Here is a 20,332-nt window from a genome sequence, read left to right as displayed (position 1 = left end):
TAATGGCTGCTCCATTCGAGACACTCTATGGCCGAAAGTGCAGATCCCCTCTGTGCTGGGCTGAGGTGGGTGATACCCAGTTAGCTAAAGGACGAGTTCCTGAAAGCACTCTCACAGGTCCGGAGATCATTCGGGAAACGACAGAGAAGATCGTTCAGATTCGTGAACGATTGAAAGCCTCGAGAGACCGACAGAAAAGCTACGCTGATAAACGAAGGAAACCGTTGGAATTCCAGGTGGGCGACCGTGTTCTATTGAAGGTCTCACCCTGAAAGGGCTTGATATGCTTCGGAAAGCGTGGAAAGCTAAATCCAAGGTACATAGGGCCTTTTGAGATTCTCGCAAGAATCGGCCCTGTAGCTTACGAACTTAACTTACCGCGCGAGCTCAGTAACGTACATTCTACTTTCCACGTCTCGAACTTGAAAAAGTGTCTGTCCGACGAGACTCTTGTAATCCCACTCGACGAGATCGAGATCAACGAGAGCCTCAATTTCGTGGAAAAACCAGTAGAGATCATGAACTGGGAGGTCAAGCAAACGAAGCAAAGCCGTATCCCGATAGTGAAGGTTCGCTGGAAGGCCAAGCGAGGACCTGAATTCACTTGGGAGCGAGAGGATCAGATGAAACTGAAATATCCTCTTCTTTTTACTTAGTTATTTGTAACTACTTATTTGCTTAAATTCTAATTTCGGGACGAAATTCCTTCTAAGGGGGGGATGATGTGACAACCCGAAATTTCTATTCTGTACAACATTTGAATTCAATAGAAGTCAGAACAGTTTCTGCTAACTTTCAAGCTTTTTGGAATAAGTTCGAGTATTTTTAAGTTAGTACTTCAGGAGATACCAGGAGAGAGGATGCTCTAGGGTTTATTGTGCAACAATAAAGTCCCAAAGCTCCAAGAGTTTGGAGTTTATGGCCTAAACAAAGGTGTTTACGGCCGTAAACCCTAAATTGGGGGTATATATATGACACTTAGTCATTATTTACCATTTTTACACTTGAAATGGTTAAATCAAAAAGATGAGTCATACTTCGTTCCAAAACAATTCTTAGAGTCATACTCCAAGATTGTAACTTGAGTGACATATCTTAAAGAGGGTTTGTTAACACTAGTCAAATGTAAGAGTAAAAGGTTATCTACTCTTGTACATTTGAAATTGGTAAGTTGTGATGTTTTGGATAAAACAGAGACCAACTTAGGCCAATTGTGTAAAGTGTTAGTCTTGATAAAGAATCCGCACTATCTCTTGAATATTTGACAAGGGAGTCTTATATGTCAAGAGGACAGTGGGAGTCTTAAAGCTCTTGAAAGTTTCAAGACTTAATCAAGAATAAAACCTAAAGTCCTTCACTAGCACACGACTTGAGGTTTATAACCTATCGTGTTGAAATTTTTGTGCCTATTCAAGTTGGCTTTGCATAGGAGTTCTGAGAGTTCTCAATTGGTTGCACAACTACTTGGAAGCAATGGCAGGCACCTGAGCTGCCAAATGGCAAGAATTTAAGATTGCACAAGTTTAATCAATATGAGTTTGGATTTGTCACTAACCTTGTCTTGTGATTATGGTTTTGACAAATTCACATGGATAAGAACACATACACTATTAAATCTAAGTGTCATAAGGTTTCTCTCCGATTCATGAAAATGATGGTGAGGAAACACTTTCACTAAGTAGATTTTAGCTAGATAGCAATTGTGATATTTGCATTCTCAAAGTCGTTAGTGGAGCGTGTGTGGTTTACCGGCACACTAACATGGACTTGTGAGAAGTGGCAAAGGTCTAAACAATTGAGACTATGATTACGGCATCCCTTTTCATAGTTCTAAAATTGTTTAGACACACATGTGAGCTATCTAAGAGAGGTGTATGATTTTGATAAAGTTTTATCAAAACAATCTAGTATCAGAAATCTGAACTTTGGTAAGAAAGTCAGCTGATTTCTGAGTACATGTCAAAGCTAGTGGGAGCATAAGTGTTATGCTAATAATCATCATGTTAGTGGGAGCATGATAATTATGACAAAGGTTGCAAGTTAGCAATGTTAATTATAGAAAACAAAAGTTTCAATTCGTGAGGTTGCAGGGGTTGAAAAAGTTGTTTTGCTATAATTAAGGGAGAGGAAATTATACTTCATTTCAATTCTAAAAAGCTTAGATTGAGATTTTAATTGTATTTAATCAAGGATATATATATGAATTTCATGTTGGAATGGCTCAACATAAGGAAATTCTATATATGGGTCCATTATTTGCGTTCTAAAATTCGATTATGATTACGGCATCCCTTTTCATAATCTGAATTTTGAGAACTTGGCAAATTGAAATGGAAATATTATAGCAAAAGACTGGTTTAGTCTTTATGTGAGACATCATGAATCGTGTCCCATATGCTTCGGATATAGGATCGATTACATGTGCTATATTCATCCTTTCTAAAATTTTCCAAATGCCTGGGGCATTATGAAGGAAAAAGGTCTAGAATTGGATATGACTAAAATGATTAAGCAATTGTCGAGGACAATCTAAGGTTTACCAAAGATTGGTTGCTTAAGGACAGTTGGAAGTATAATGTTAATTCTGGAAGGACCATATTGACATAATCTGTAAGGAGGCAACTCTTGTTCAGAAGTGATAGTCAAAATGGAATATGGAAATGTTTCAAAGTTAGAAATTATTCAATCTGTGTAAGATTAGGAAACTTAATGAAAGAAGGATGTTTCCAAGGAGCTGATCTCATTTGGAATGCTCTGTAATGATTGTTGTCAAGTCTTTCTGACTTTGTGCATAATCATTAAGAGGATCAATGCATATAAGTTTAGAATCTAACAGATTTCAGTAAATGGCATGAATTTGGAATTCTTGCATTTGCAGTAAGGATTTGGGACTGTGAAAAGAGGATCATTGGAGTGATGTTCAATTGATCTATTTTACAAAGTAAAGATCATAGACAAACATAGTATGCATACTTGGTGTATGGCATGACTAGTGTTTAGAAAACATAGTGTACATGCTTGGAGCATGGGACAACTATTGTTTTAAATTCAAGTATAAAGTTGATAAAACCGAAACAATGAATAATGAGTAATCAGTATGGTGATAAATAAAAGTGTTTATCTATATTCATAGGGTTTGATACCATATTTGATTCATTTATTCTTGTGTTTCACTTTGCATGTTTTGACTTCCAGAATAACTAAGTCGCTCTTCCTGAATGATTAAGTTATTCAAACCATCCACAGTCGGTCATATGTTGGAAGTAGATATGAATCAAGACTGTCATGGGTTGGTTTGTAGAGGTCCAAGTTGGTGGACAAAGTGGTGCTACAACACTCATGAGTGCTCATAAGTTCCGAGTATTGGATTCAACCCGCGCTCATTTGAATCACTTCATGGATTTTATCACGAGTGATCATGAGACGATAATATCTTATATTCTTCAAACCTAGAGATATGAGTTGTTACTATGAGTTGGTTATACATTGATTGCACGAAAACGCATTGGTAACTCGATGTTATAAAACGTGCCTTTGTGTATGATTCAACAAGTAGTAGAACAAGCCATATGAGTCGAAGTTTATCTATTCCTTTTACCTTCGGGATAAAAGCGATATCTGTGGGCCCCTCGATGATTTAAAGATGATACATGTGAGTGCTTGGCCAAGCCAGGACTGATTTGATTTGTTCAATCAGTCAGTCATCATGAATCGGAAATCGGGAAACAACAAATGGACAGAGAGAATGATTGATAATCCATGTCTCAGTCCATATGATATCTAGAATGGAGGAATATATGATCCCTTATCTAATGGACAAGTCATTGACAAAGGTCAGAGTTCATCGACAAGGTCAGAGTTCAACAGAAGCTTTTGAGAGCTACGATTGCTGATCGGTTCCTGAAGTCATACGCAATAATAGTTTTAGACTTATCCAAGTGGGAGACTGTTGGATTAATGTCTAAGTCCATAACTATAATTGGTAAGACTTGACCCGACCCGGCATGGTCCATTTGGGTTGCATGGCATCATGCATTTAGATAGACTATAATGAGAGAAATAACACTTAAGGTTGGTTAATATATTATAAGTTCTAATATATTAATAAGGTTATTTAATTAGTATTGATCAAGAATTAATTTGGAATTAATTAATTGATCAAAAGGAGACTAATTAAATATATGGGTTGATTGTGTAAATCATTCATTCTTATATATGTGGGCTTGTGATCCAAGATTCCTTATGTTGGACTAAGTCCATGGGGTGACCCATGGATACTCCATGGAGGTTAAAATCCATGGAGCATAAGGAATGGGTAAAGTTATGAGTTACATGGTGTAACCCTAATAGCCACCATATAAAAGAATCCCATGGCTCAAGAAATCGTGCACTAATGTGTGAGTGTGAGGGCTAGACGATTTCAAGGAGTGTTCAAGTTTCTCTCAAGTTATTCCAAGTGTATTTGGTGTTGTGTGAACCATTTGAGGTGTCACACTTGGGGCACTAGGCACTCAAGCTTCATGAAGACATTCTACATCAAAGAGGTATGTATTCTATCTTGTTATATTCATTATTTTGTATGCTAGATTAGGATAATACCTTGGATGTTCATAATTGTATGTATAATAGAGAAAACATAGATCCAAGGTATTTAGGGTTGCATGTACACTTAGGAGTGTTAGAATGCTCATAACCCAACATGAGTGACTTAGCATAACCCAAGCTATCTGTGACTCTAACCATACATGAAATTCCAAAATACCATTACTTCTTGAGACACTGAAACTGTCTGAAGCACTGAACTTCCTGAATCACTGAACTGTCTGAAACAGTATGTTGCGCCCTGGCTGCCTTCCAAAATCTACCGAGACCTCCCAGGTCTCAACTCGTTCACCAGACATTTGAAATATCGGGTTCCGACCCGGTTGCGGAGCCAAAGGAACTCCCACGCAGTCGTCCCCACACGATTTCAAACACAATCCTCTTCTGTCAATAATTATCATTAGTAATCTTACCACTATGGCTCTAACAACCTCCTGACCCAACCGATCGGGTCCATAAGTCGAGTCCTGACGTCACCAATCCAAAGCTAAAAATGATTGCTACCTGACCAACGATAGCCTTATATCACAAACGACCTCATACGGTCCATTGTGACAACCCGAAATTTCTATTCTGTACAACATTTCAATTCAATAGAAGTCATAACAGTTTCTGCTAACTTTCAAGCTTTTTGGAATAAGTTCGAGTCTTTTTAAGTTAGTACTTCAGGAGATACCAGGAGAGAGGATGCTCTAGGGTTTATTGTGCAACAATAAAGTCCCAAAGCTCCAAGAGTTTGGAGTTTACGGCCTAAACAAAGGTGTTTACGGCCGTAAACCCTAAATTGGGGGTATATATATGACACTTAGTCATTATTTACCATTTTTCACAAATTCAAGATCCAAACTCAATTCTCTCTCAAGTATCATCCAACAATTCTTCAAGATCTTCAACTTGTAAGTGTTTCTAGCCCTATTAAGTTGATATATTACTTAATCTAGTGATTTAACACACTTCCATCCGTGAAATCATTCCAAAAGGTTAGATCTTCAAGTTTCACCAAGAACACCAACAACACACACTAGTGTTCTTGGACTTTTAGCACCTTTTCAAGCCTCTATCTTGTAAGTACTTCTATCCTAGAGTATAATAAGGCTTGTTACACTTCTATACATCAAGAAAACACCAAGGAAACCAAGGATCAAAGGTGTTTATGGTCCAAGAACACCTTGGACCGTAAACCCTAAAAAGGGTGCCAAAGTGTGCCCTAGTCCCTTCTAAGCCTTGGAAACTTGCATAGATCCCTTCCCTAATGATTTAAGTACATGAAAACATCATAAGACCATAAACCATTTGGGTTTACGGCCGTAAACCCAAAGGCAAATGGTCCAAGGACCGTAAACTCCATTTAGGAGTGAAATGGTGCCCTAATCACTTCCATAGGCTTATACTTCAAGTGGAAATGCTTCTAAGGACTTGTAGAGCTTCAAAACAACACATGGTCAAAGAATCATGAGTTTACGGCCGTAAACTCATGGGTTTACGACCGTAAACTCAATGAGTTATGGTCACAAAACCGTAAACTCATATAAAGGGTTCCCTTGAACCCTAAACTCAATAGCAATGTCCTACAACATTTAGATGCAATCCTTAGCACTTATAACACTTATATAAGGTGTTTTTCATGCCCTAGGATGTCTTAACTTTGTTAATTAGTTGTTTGAAGACTAATTGGACACATATATGTGTTATTATATGTTAACTAGGATCATTGTGTGTGTACAAGTCTTCACTTGACACCTAACAATCCCATATCATCAGTTCATCCAAACCACTCACTACACGTGAGTTCATACCCCTTAATTAACATTTTAAATGTTTAAATGCTTTTATGGGGGGGGGGGAATACAAGTTGAATTATTATAGTTATTATATCAATCACATGTGATTAATAACTACCAAACAAGTGGATTTCTTACTTTTCAAACTGTGTTACCAAACTGTTTTACTTCAAACTGTTTTACAAACTCCTTTTCATGTCAAATACTTTTACTTAAACTCTTTTAAACTTATATTCTGTTAAATGTGTATCTATATAGATATAGTTATATAAGTAGGATTGAAAGGACTTATGACTGATAGCTCACCTTACTTCCTGTTCCTTGTTTGGTTGTGGACTTAGGGTATTAGGGTTATCTGTCCGAAGGTCGTTTGAATCCTAGTTATATATTATGTATATGTATATAGATACAAAGGTTCCTTCTTTCATTCAGCTCCATACCTTTGGGTAGCAAGGGTATACAAACATGTTCATACATTACTAGTAAGCTACTATAGGAATAGTTTAGGAAGATACTAAATCTATTACTAGAACAATGAAACATACAAAGAGTCAGTTCATACATGAAACAATACCATACAGAGTAGATAACAAACAATACCATACAGAGTAGATAACAAACAATACCATACAGAGAAAGAGATAACAAACAATACCATACAGAGAGAACATACATGCTAGACAGAGGTAGAACATACAATACAGCTAGCACATTCATTACATATACATTATTACAGTTATGTGAGCCACCTAACGGGGCATGGCACTACCTGTCATGACCGTTTTTGTATCCAGAATCTCCTTAAATGGGGAGCGTATGAGTTTATGTATAGATCTATATTGGATTGACTATCCTACACCTTGCTTCTCGCTACAGTGGGACTTGCAAGTCTACGGGTGCCAAACGTCATTTCTTACGACGTCTTACATCGTCGTTTTTCTATTGAGTCGGTAGCAGGATACAGGCCGATCACATGGTACTTTAAATAACAATTGGCTTAAAGTAGTTAGTACAGTAGTAGTTACTTAATACAACACTACAATACTATATCATTTCCCCATTACCTTTACTTTGTGATATTCACACAATAAACAATAATGTAAAAACTATATTTTTGATTAATGATAGTCGGATTTGAGGAAATTACACACTCTTACAAGAGACACACACACAGATACTAGATGCCTTGGTAGAAGGCTACTTTTAGTAGGAAACATAGGGTTTTCTAGGAGACTTCAAACAATTACAAACTTTTACAAACATATACAATTACAAACTTACAAAACACTTTCATACAACTACAAACACTAATATACTTATGATCTCACCAGCTTTAAAGCTGATAAACTCTTTCAAAATAACTTGTATTCTCAGGTTGCCAGTAGACAGGTACCGGAGCCAGGTTTTTGCGAAGATGGAGCTCGTTCAAGACTCATCTTTATTTTGATGTATATTATTTTTGGTGTCTATATAACTTGACTGAACACACTTTTATGAAATTATATTATTAATGCAATGGATGATGTTGTTGCTTGTTTACTACTTTGCATTGTTGTGAGACTGTACATGACGTCCTCCACCTCCGAACGATTCCGCCGTTCCAGTTTTGGGGTGTGACATCCATTGCTTCCCTGTTCCCATAACTTTAGTGGCATTCCTACGGTCTCATCAGTGGCTCAAGCAGGTCTAATTCATCTGGGGGAAATCCATAAATCAGTATGTGGATTTGCCACGCCCCCACTGTTGCACCCGGACTGATGGGTACCAATATTCCTTCTGCGATCTAACAACACTCCCATGCTATCTACCAACCTAGTGAATGCTACGGCTACACCCGCAGGGTTACAACAGTCTTGCACTATCTGGATGCTAGTGAATGCTACGACTACACCCGCAGACTTACAACACTTTCTCACACTATCTGGCTGCTAGTGAAGGCTACGGCTACACTCGTAGACTTACAACACTCTAACACCATTTGGCTGCTAGTGAATGGTACGGCTACACCCGCAGACTTACAACACTCTAACACTATCTAGCTGCTAGTGAATGATACGACTACACTCGCAGACTTACAACACTCTAACACTATCTAGCTGCTAGTGAATGCTACGGCTACACCCGCAGACTTACAACACTCTAACACTATCTAGCTGCTAGTGAATGCTACGGCTACACCCGTAGACTTACAACACTTTCCATACTGGGTCGAACACGCGCTTGACCTAACACTCAACTGAACTCATGTCCTGACTGGAATCCCCAACCTGATTCCCTAAGGCCTGTTATCACGTGACCCCGCTGCATCAGTACCGCACCCATGCCGTGATCGAAGCGTCACAGTAAACCATGAAATCATCTACACCCTCTGGCAGGGTAAGAATCGGCGCCTCACACAACCGCTGTCTGAGAGTCTCGAAGGCTGCCTGCTGCTCATGCCCCCAACGAAAGGCCATCAACTTCTTGGTCAGTCGGGTCAAAGAAGCTGCAATCTTGGAGAAGTCCCGAATAAATCTCCGGTAATAACCCGCTAGACCCAGGAACCTCCGAATCTCAGTTGGAGACCTCAGAATCTCCCACTGCATCACAACCTCTATCTTGGCCGGATCGACTAGAATACCCTTCTGGTTGACAAGGTGCCCAAGAAATTGCACCTCGCGCAACCAGAACTCACATTTGAAGAACCTTGCAAAAAGTCTCTCCCTCCTCAAAGTCTCTAGCACCTCCCTCAGGTGCTTCTCGTGCTGCTCCTCAGTCTTGGAATAAACCAAGATGACGCTGTACTCTCCCAATCCCGCAATTTGGGAAATGATCTATCGTTATCCGCTAATAATTCTCGATATGCAATAGGCATATGACATCTCTTGAAATATAATTCAAACACAAACAGAGGATAACCTAGAGTTACACTTACTTAAACCGTTCGAACAAAAGACTCCCTTGTGCAGTTTCCCGCAAGTGCTGCACCGAATCTGGTCCTGCTGGCCTTTCAAAAGCTAATCCTAAATCTTAGGTCTCCTCCCGAGACCCTTCAATATAAGCAACTGATCTGATTCCCTCTTACCAATGTGCGCCAAGTCCATATCCCGTTTTCGAGCTCTAGCAGTCATATCATTCAGGGTCTTGCACCCCGAGATACTCATGATCTCCCTGATATCATTCTACAGTATGTTCTGATACCTTACATTCTTCATTTCCTCATCTGCTACATACTGTGATACCATATAAGCTCTTTCCCGAGACTTGGAGTGATCTCTGCCACAGTCTCAGTCGTCTGGTGGAGTTCTAACAACTCTTGCGTCAACTGTTGCGCCTCAATCGCTTGGGCACACTCTGCCCGTAATCTAGTCTAAAAGTCATCCCATGACATATCATGAACCGCATCATCACTCAACCTTCTACCAACCCCTTCCCATAAATCACGTGCCCTGTCCTTCAGGAGGCAGGAAGCAAGTCGGTCCTTGTCCCCTTTCGAGACTACGGCTGGTACGAAAATATTGGCGACATCTGCCAATTACCTGCTACTAGCAATGGGGTCCCTAGCCCCATGATAATCTGGAGCTTATCAAGCTCTGAACTCCCGAATCATCTGCGTACGCATCCCTATCATGGCTGCTATCTCAGTGCAGAATGCACTTATCCTCTCATCACAAATCTCTAGAATGCCCTCCTTGATCATACTGAAGATCACAGGAGTCTGGTCAATGGTACTGCGCGTACCTTCAGATGGAATGAACTCCCTCATCTGACCATCAAGCTGCCCGGCTTCAGAATCCGAGCCTGATCCCTCGCCGGCACCAGAACTACCCTCTGGTCTATCACGTAGCGTCACTATACTCGAAAACATACCAACACAATCTTCATAATACTCATCATAACTCGATGGATCTCACACACTACAAGTTCCCTGGGTTCATCTCAGCCTTCCTTGATTCGAGTACGGATCCTCTGCTTTCAGTAGTACGGGCCCATACTACCTTCCACATCTATCCGTACTTTCCTCAAGAACTGCCTCGACTCCACCAAGTCCCTTCTAGTACTACTGCTGATCTCATGATAATCTCATCCTAGGCCTGCCCTAGGGTAACCACCAACCCACTCTCCGCTATCAGCTGCATAAGAAGTCTGTGGTACCTCCCCCTAACTAGTTCGTGAATACTATTACATATCACTAAGGCTAGATAATTCTTCGAATGAGAGATCCTACCCTACAACGGTTGGACTGAAACAAGAGATGCGCAATAGAGCTAGACCTAACCTTCTGCAATTATTTAATCCTCGCAATATGTAACGTAACATATTCACTTACTAGTAGTAAAAGATAACTAGAACTCCTAAAAGCACACAACAAGCAGCATTCGAGCATCGAGTAAACATAATCAAGCATATCTCTCTCAGGCTATCCCTGACTAATCTGTACTAGCATGCAGTTCATAAAGCTGAGATACATATAACAGGTACAAACGACATCCTTCCTAGATCCTTAGTCCTAACTAGCATGCAATTCTCATAAGCTGATACACATATAATAGGCACATAAGGCATCCTTCCTAGATCCTTAGTCCTAAACTAGCATGCAGTTATCATAAGCTGATAAACATAACATAACATAAAATTGTATGGGTAATTTGGGAGTACTTACTTGAGCTCGGCTGATTGCATGCACCACACCTTTTTCTCTTTTCAAAGTTCTTTTCTTTTTCAAAATTCTATTCTCATTTCAAAATTCTTTTTATAAAAATGATTTTCTTTTGAAAGTTTTCATACCAAGTCCTTAGTTTGGGTCCAGACACACCCGAGAGTGTGCCCGAATCCCTCAAACCAAGGCTCTGATACCAACGTGAAACATCCCAAAAATACAGTCTAAAAATTTCGTTTTAAATCATTAATAAAACCATAATTATCTTTCAACATATAAAAATCATAAGTCGTGTATCTCAAGAATATCATAACATCTGTCAAATATATCAGAGTATAAACATCCCAGGCTGAACAAATGGTGTGTGCACTGCAATCATCCCGACCTCCTCTTTTGAAAACTGAAGTACCTGAAACCAAAACTGAAAACTATAAGCACGAAGCTTAGTGAGTCTCCCCAAACTACTACATACCATACACATAATCACATAACTTGGGCCTAGCCCACTGCATCGCCCCCCCCCCCCCCCCCCCCGACATCGGACCGTAATCCGGTACACATATAAACACATCAGCAATGCATATAACATAATCACATAACATAAACATAACTTTGGGACCCCGCCCAGCTGCATCGGGATGAAACCGGCATCGGGCCCCGCCCGACATCCGACCGCATCGGCAATCGGACCTTGTCCGGCATCGGGCTTGCCCCGACATACATACAACACATCATAAACAAATAACATAAGCATATAATTTTCATCGGGCTTGCCCCGGGATACAACATATCATATAACATATAAGCTAACATGCATCGGGCTTACCTCGACATCGGACCGAAGCCCGGAACACATAACACATAAAATGCATGAATCACAAAGACATGAAGCATACATATACTCTTCTCGGGACCGCCTCGACATCGGACCGTAGTCCGAAACTACTAACATCTAAACAGGCCGACATTGTGGCCTTAGACTCGTTCCTACTGGAAGAGAACCCACCTCACACTGCTGAAGTCCCGCCGACAAAACCCTAGATGTTGGATGATAGATTCCCGAATCTGTCAACATCAAAATAAGACCCAATTAATAATTGGGTCCCCAACACATATCCATAAGTCCATGCTTGGGGTAAAAGACTACATTACCCCTAACTTAGCATTACTCAAGCTCAAGGCCCAATCCAAAGGCCCAAAAGTCCAATAATGAACCAAGGCCCAACTATGGCCCAATTTTCCAAATTGGGACCAAACCTCTACATGGTTTTGCCTTAGGGCCCAACTATTTAGTCCAGTCCAAACAATTGGCATTTCTAATGGCCCAATATCTCAAAATCATAAAAGCCCATTTATGGCCCAATTTTCCAAATTGGGCCCAAACCCTCATATGGGCCTTACCCTAAAGCCCATCTAAATATTCTAGTCCATATGATCATTCTTGGATGGCCCATTATTGGCCCAATTACTAAAACCCAATAGAAAGGCCCAACTCAAGGCCCAAGTGAAATTAGGGTTTTCACATAAAATGACGATTAGGGTTAAGTGTTTCTCACTTAACCCATTAAGGACTTAATCCATTAAGTCCATCACTCTACTAGATAAATCATATGGTGTGATTGGGTGTAATTCACAATTCCATTCCAATGGCCCAAATGTGGGTCCCAATAAGTCCAAGGCCCATAAATCCAATATTAGGGTTTTCTAAACCATAATTAGGGTTTCCCACCCAATCATAGCCAAATAGGCCCAAAACTAAATCTTCAAGCCCATTAGGGTTTCACTAGTCGGGCACCACCCACTACCACCTCGGGTAATGGTGGTCAACGGTGGCTCACGGCGGCGGCCACCACCTTACGGTGGTGGTTTTGAGTTTCTTTCCATTATTCTTTTTGCTAATTACAATTACAGTGCTTTAATCCAAAAATAAACACACACACTAACTAACATAAACACACACACAACCACCCTAGTGGTGGTGGGTTTTCCGGCCGTATACTTTGCAAACAACTTCAAAAACACACTCATGCAAGGATTCACTCACACAACCACCACCTAACGGTGGCAGAAAGTGGTTTCAGGGCAACAACCACCATGGTCGGCGGCCATGGTGGGTTTTCTCTCGATCTCCGGCTAAGATGTCACGCACACACAACAAACGTAACCAGCAACAGCTTCGCATGCTAATTTGAACAAACCCCTTTCCTTCGATTGAGCCCTCCACGAAACGCCGACGACCACCAAAAACTCGACAGGAGGCTACCGTGAGGAAAGGACGGCAGTGTCGGGAGCCAGCAGCCGCAATCGGGGAAGAAACGGGAGGAGGAAAATGATGACGGAGGGCGATGGACGTCTCGGAAGAAGGAAAAACGCAACAGCAGCCTCGGTCCCGGCGGTTCTCCGGTGCACACGACGTCTCCGACAGAACAATGCCTTACCGCCGGTCTTCATCTTCAGCCACAACAGAAACGGCGGTAGCGGCACTTGGCTCAGTGGCTTGCGACCTCAACACGGTGGTGGCGACGTCGTAAATAAAAGAAGGAGATGTGAGGATGGCGGCTGGAAGATAGGAGGCATAAGGGTGGTGCGACTGATCTCTATTAGGGTTAGGGTTTCGGGGGTTGGTGAATATATATGCCCGGTTCCTTCAAAACATATTTCCATAATAACAACTATGGTCCCTCCCTTCTAAAATCATTTCTAATTAAGCCCAAAACTTACACTTTAGCCCCTGACCCCATAAAATCTTTTCAACTTTAGTCCAATATTTACCATTCAGCCCCCAACCTCCAAAATCTTTACAAACCAATCCGGAAATTACATTTTAACCCTAAAACTCTCAATTATAACTTTTAACCCTCAACTTATAAATTATGCCAGTTAACTCCTCGAAATCAACACCCTGCTATACAGTTTTTGATTTTAGGGCTACTATACATTCATTAATTTATTAATTAATTTATTTAATAAACGGGGTGTTACACATGCCTTTTTGAACCATGGTTTACTCTATTTTTTTAGTCTTTAGGATATTATATTTTTAAAACTCTATTATTAAAAATTATTGTATTTCGATTATATTGCTATTCTCGGATAAAAAATTAGACAAAATTTCACAAATGGTCCTAATGCTTTTCAGTTTTTCCATAAAATAGTCCTTATGCAACCTTTTTTTTGCATGGATGATCTTTACGGAGAAAACCTTGCACACAAATAGTCATTATGACTAACTTTGTTAACATGTTCTGTTAATTGTTTGTGAAATGACGAAAATACCCTTTATTTTTTGCACACAAATGGTCCTTATGACTCATTCATTCTTTCTTTCTTTCTTTCTTTCTTTCTCTCTTTCTCTCTCTCTCTCTCTCTGAAAAAAGAAACACACACCCACACCCAATTCCACCACCTCTTTCTCCATCCTTCTTAAGATTGGGACCCCTCGTATAATTATTGGATAAAGGTGTCTAAACTCATAATTAAATTGGTATATACTTATAATGAAAAACAAAGTCATTTTTGGGTTGCCATCAAAACCAGAAATATCTAGAATTGATATTACGAGAGAGAAGAAATGATTTGTTAATATATTACATGATTAATATATTAATTAGAAATAGATAACCGATTTGTTAATTTATTATGTGATTAATAAATTAATATGAGATCAGTGATAAAATAATTGATTTGTTAATTTATGTGTTTAATAAATTAATATGAAATCAATAAAATTTTATTTAGAATTAATCATATATAATTGGAATTAATTTCTGGATTAATTAGAATTAATTAAAGGTCTAAGGGTTGACTTGTAATTGTTCATAATTGAGCAATGAAGGAAAATTCTAGAACCCATATAGGTGTGGACGATTTTTGCAAAGGTTCTGGAAGGTTTCTGGAAGATTTTTGATTATGATCTAGGGTTCTAGTAGTTCATTGTATGCTGCTACTAATTATAAAGACATAGATCATTAGGTTACATTTATTCTTAAGTGTTAAGAGAATTTCCGCAAGTACATTGAAGTTATAATTTTAAAAGTTCAAAAGTGGTATCAGAGCCATGTCTTACAATTATATGTGCATAATTGATGAAACCAGAAAATTGTTAAAATCGTAAATCGTATTGATGCCACAACGTGGGCAGTCCTCTGCCATGTCGTGGGATCTGGCTGATCATATAAAATCAAAAATATACTGCCTTATTCAAATGATAGGATAATTACTAGTATTTAATCTTACATTAAGTGTATAAAATCTGAATTTAATAACTAGGTAATTTCAAATCCTAAAATTTAAATAAAAGGAATATTATAAAAGGTAATTATCCAAATATAAGATAACTGAATGAAATTATCCTTAATAGATTTTAATATTTAATTTAATTAATGTTAATCAAAAGATAAATTTTAAATCCATAATTGATTTAAATAATTTAATTAATAGTTTATTTAAAAGATAAAGGTAAATCATAAAATTGTTTTAAAAGATTAATTAATTAATAGTCAATTCACAATTAAATTTAAACCTTGAAATTTTAAAATGTTTAAAATACACCTTATACATACATATATATATATATATATATATATATATATATATATATATATATATATATATATATACACACACACACACACACACACACACACATACAAGAGCTTTAGTATTATATGTAGAACTAAAAGTCAGTGGAATCAATATTAGGCCTCATTCACGAAGTCACACTGTAAGAGAGGTATAAGGAAACAACATATAAATGAGTGTCATTTTCACCCACCGTTTCTTTGTGTGGTAGAGGGTTGTTTGCCGAACAAGTTTGATAGGACATAAAATATTAAAAGTATAACTAATAAAGTAGTAGAAAACTCTACGAAAATCCCACTCTAGTTACTCTAGGAAAATGTGAAATTGTATTCTCAAAATATTCACATGGTATCAGGGCCAGGTTACATCGACTCACGGTTTCCTGACTATGTGTGTTGTCTTAAAAAGGATTTATACTGACTTAAGCATTTACTCGGTTCAACGACTACCTTACACGACTTGGTTTTCACTACAGTCAAGTAGATACTTCCCTGTTTGTGTACTACCATGGTACTACTCTTATATCTTTGTTACTCTATGTTGACGGGATTATTGTCACCGGTAATGACTCTACATTCCTACATAATTTCATTAAACAAACGGATAAGGAGTTCTCCTTTAAAGACTTAGGGCGCATGAGTTATTTTTTAGGTTTTGAAGTAATACACACCAACAACGGTTTATTCCTTGGATAAGCTAAATATGCCAGGAACATTCTTGATCGTGCTCAAATGCTTACATCTAAACCTGTTGCCACCCCATGGGCAGTCGGTGCTCAACTTCACAGTGCCCAAGGTCGGCCATTTCGTGATCCTACTCTCTATCGGTAACTCGTTGGAGCATTACAATACCTCATTATTACTCGACCCAACCTTTCTTTTACAGTGAACTCTGTTAGTCAATTTCTCCAAGCACCTACTGATGCCCACTTCTTGGCTGTTAAATGCATTCTTTGATATGTTAGGGGTACGATCCATTGTGGCCTTAACTTTTCTCGCTCCGCTGACTCCCCAACAGTTTAAGGCTACTCTAATGTTGATTGGGCTCGTTGCCTAGAGACTTGGCGCTCCACATATGGTTATGCGATCTTTATAGGAAACAACATCAGTTCTGGGAGTGCGAAGAAACAACCCACCGTCTCTAGTTCAAGCTACGAATCTGAATATCGGGCTCTTGCAAATACTGCCTCTAAGCAAACTTGGGTTGTTCATCTTTTACGAGATTTACACGTTAAGTTACCTATTTCTCCTTTGTTGCTTCGTGACAACAAAAACACCATTTTTCTGTCCCAAAATCTGGTGGCTCACAAACGTGCAAAACACATTGACATCGACTACCATTTTGTGCGTGAACAAATTGCTTCTGGAAAACTCAAGGTCCAGTTTGTTCCCTCTCACCTACAGCTTGCCGGCATCTTCACCAAAGGCCTTTCTCGTCCATTGTTCCTATTCTTTCGATTCAAGCTCCGAGTTGGTCAAAACCCAACGTTTCGCATGAGGGGGGATGTTAGCCCATAATTAACCTGTTATCTTGTACTCTGTTTTGTATATTTATTTTCTAGGGTTTAGGCTCATGTACATAATATGTTGTAATCCCTCTTCTATATATTGTCAATGATATTTTGTCACCAATGAAGGGTGATATTTTCAACATATTTACAGTTAATGATAGATATAACGGTTGACCTAACAATTAAATCATCTTTAGTGTGGTAGAGTATATCGCTTTGTGGCTTGTTAGATCACTTCACAAAGAAAAGAAAAATTCTAATTGACACTTGTGCAATTATTTGGTGTATTTGAAAGAAGATAAACTGTTTAATAAAGGTACTTCATATGTGGACAAACATAGGGACAAATTTAGGAAGCTGGGCTAGTCGACGTTGGTGCATGTTGCATTCCTTTCAATATTTTATAATTTTCTGTCATTTTTGCAGCCTAGGATGTGTTATTAAAATCCGCTGGTTAAAAAAATAAAATAAATAAATAAATAAATAAAATAAAAACATAATCACTCAACTCATTTGAGTCGATTCGGGACAATTCAACATGACTTGATTTAAATTCCCTACGGTCAAACAATTATTATTCAAATACTTGACTTGGCTTCTTGCATGTACGACAGGAGAAATTTAATAAGGAGGGTCATAAGTTGGCCCCTACGTTGAAACATTATTAAAGGACACAATATTCTAAGCTAGTACACATAAAATTGTATTGCTTAGTAGTTACCATATCATAACTACTTAACTAGGTAGCTAAAACGCTTAACACGCTGCCGTTAGTACTCAATCTTGTGATGTTACATTACAGAACAGGCATGGGGGTTCTCATCACTGAACATTTGCGGTGCGTGAGAATACTCCATGTAATACTTTGGTGGCCAATATTCACTCCTTTTGGTTTCTGTATTCGTATCGGCCTCTTCATTCTTTACTTCTGCGGTTTCCTCCTTCTTCTCCTCCTCCTTTTTCTCCTCTTCTTTCTTCTCCTCTTCCTTCTTTTCTTCAGCCTTTACTACTATGGAAGCTTGCTTTCGGGTTCTTTTGTATACATCGTTCACCAACTTGTCTGGCTTAATCACACCGGTGACCACCACTTGTTCCTTTGCTAATTCTGTTTTCACGGATTCAACACCTACGTACATAAAAAATTACAGCATTCATTTAGTTACAACAAATCTTAACCTTCAGAGAAACAACTATATTATTGGATAAAAAATGCTTATATTACCAGGGATCTTCCGAATCCGTTTTTGTAAACCTTGTGCACAAGCGTCACAATGCATTGACATTTTTAGAACCACCGTTATGACCGGAGGAGGCTGCCAAAAGATAAAACCTCTAATTAGTTAAATTGATCAAAATCTGGAGTGGTTTTTAAACATAATGAAGTTAAAACTTAAAAGTACTTGACTGATCAGGGTGAGCACATTGTGGGGTCGGGTCACTGATGGATCAATGAACCCACCCAAGATAGATTCACATGGAAAATGTGGATAGTCCAAGAAGCATGCGTCCAAAGATATGGGTGCAAGTTGGTATCAAACACATGAATAAAAGAAAATGTCAGCTGGTCCAGGCGTCCAGCATTGTACATGACAATCAAAGGTTTAGTATATCATCTTGTAGATGACAGTTTTCCCTGTTGTCTTTTTGAGTGATATGTACAACTCACATACCATGCACAATGCATCAGGTTCAAGGGCTTCATGCATCAAATGGACAGACCACGACAATAAATGATGATGGTAATCAAGTTTTTCAAAAATAATATTAGGGTTCTTACCCATCCCACATGAAAAGGACACAGGACCTTAAATTCTCAACTTTAACAGCAAGGACACCAAGTACATCAAAACTCAAATCATTTCCAAGAGATGTCAAATGAAAATCAAGGCTTTTTTATCTGCTTTTGTTTTGTTTGGAGAAGACGGAGTCAAGTTAACTAGGTTGTGGAGTATATATGGAGGAGCCGAAATAATGGAATTTGATTTTCACAGATCATTTTACATCGGTAAGTGTGACACAGTGAGTTGTGGGTGTCATCCTTTTGACGCTTCATTCTATTAATACTGTTTCGTCACTTTGTTTCTGTAGCTTTCATGTCACCACAAACGTAGTGCCACTGTGCCAGAGATCACAAGTTGCACTGTAACCATCCCAGTATAATTTAAATTTAATGGATACTATTTGGTCCCACCTTGACAAGTAATTGTGCGTTATTTCTTTAAATGATTGATTGTATATCATAATAAACATCCCTTAAAAGCTATGCAATACTAACCTCGTCTTTCTTCTCATCCTTCGGAGGTTCAGGTTCTTGTTTCTTTTCAGGCTCAGCCTCCGGCGGTTTGGGTAATGGAGATATGATCTCAACTTTCCGACCGCTTTTCTTTTGAATCCTTTCGCTAACTTTAATAGGGTCTAATTCCTTTCCTTTCACCACAACTTTACTGGCTTTGCAATCCGTGGTTACTTCTTCGACACCTGTTTATATAAACAAAAACTGTTCAAAGACATCATTTTGAATTATGACAGCAAATTAACTGTTGATATTCGTACTTATGTAACGTATAAAGTTGGATATAGAGTATGAAGTTGTTAAAGATAGAAAAAGGACCTTGGAATCCTTTCAAGGATCTTGCAACTTTTCTAGCACAAGCCCCACAATGCATATCAACCCTCAACACAACTTCTTGAGGAACCTCTTCTTCTTTCTTCTTCTCCTCTTTTTCTTCTTCTTTCTTCTCTTCTTGTTTCTTCTCCTTCAAAAGTTAATACACAAAGATGTCTCGTTAATATCAGCATGTAGTTGTTCAAGTCATTGTTATATACATGAATGAATTGAAGAAACGGGAGAGTATGCATAGTGAGATAAAAATGACACTTACTTCTTCACCCATTAGACTTTCTGGTATACCTATGTCAAATTAAGTACACTCTCCCTTTGATAACTTTTTGAATATTCAAAAGTATACCAAATTTTCGCTATTTAAACACAAAAAACACCACATATATCTCTCTATCTCTCATGGATTGTTGGGTAGGGGTGGGGGTGGCTCAACATTTAAGCCTACTAGGGGTGGGGTGGGTGCTGTAGGGTTGGGAGGTAAGAATGCAAATCTGACGTGGGGTGGACAAAGCGTCCTATGCAAAGTCAGCAACATTCATTGCATTGATTTGGCCCTATTGTATTGGACCAATTGCCAAAATAACAAAGCCTAACTT

General features: G+C 38.7%; 1 protein-coding gene across 1 annotated transcript; it reads right to left on the bottom strand.

Annotated features, from left to right (window-relative positions):
- Nucleotides 1-17,733: 17,733 nt before the first annotated feature.
- On the bottom strand, nucleotides 17,734-20,132 carry LOC145107342 (heavy metal-associated isoprenylated plant protein 7-like). The gene is made up of 5 exons (XM_079044212.1): nucleotides 19,996-20,132; nucleotides 19,725-19,869; nucleotides 19,389-19,591; nucleotides 18,336-18,426; nucleotides 17,734-18,239 (listed from the first exon to the last, which is right to left on the bottom strand). Exons 1-5 carry the CDS (start codon nucleotides 20,005-20,007, stop codon nucleotides 17,905-17,907), a joined length of 786 nt encoding a protein of 261 aa, XP_078900338.1. The 5' UTR covers nucleotides 20,008-20,132; the 3' UTR covers nucleotides 17,734-17,904.
- Nucleotides 20,133-20,332: the final 200 nt, after the last annotated feature.

Source organism: Lactuca virosa, chromosome 4 (genome assembly GCF_052849685.1).
Source record: "Lactuca virosa cultivar CGN04683 chromosome 4, Lactuca_virosa_CGN04683_v6, whole genome shotgun sequence".
Lineage (NCBI taxonomy): Eukaryota > Viridiplantae > Streptophyta > Magnoliopsida > Asterales > Asteraceae > Lactuca > Lactuca virosa.
The sequence above is the reverse complement of the archived record's forward strand: the minus strand, read 5'-3'. Positions and strand labels throughout refer to the sequence as shown.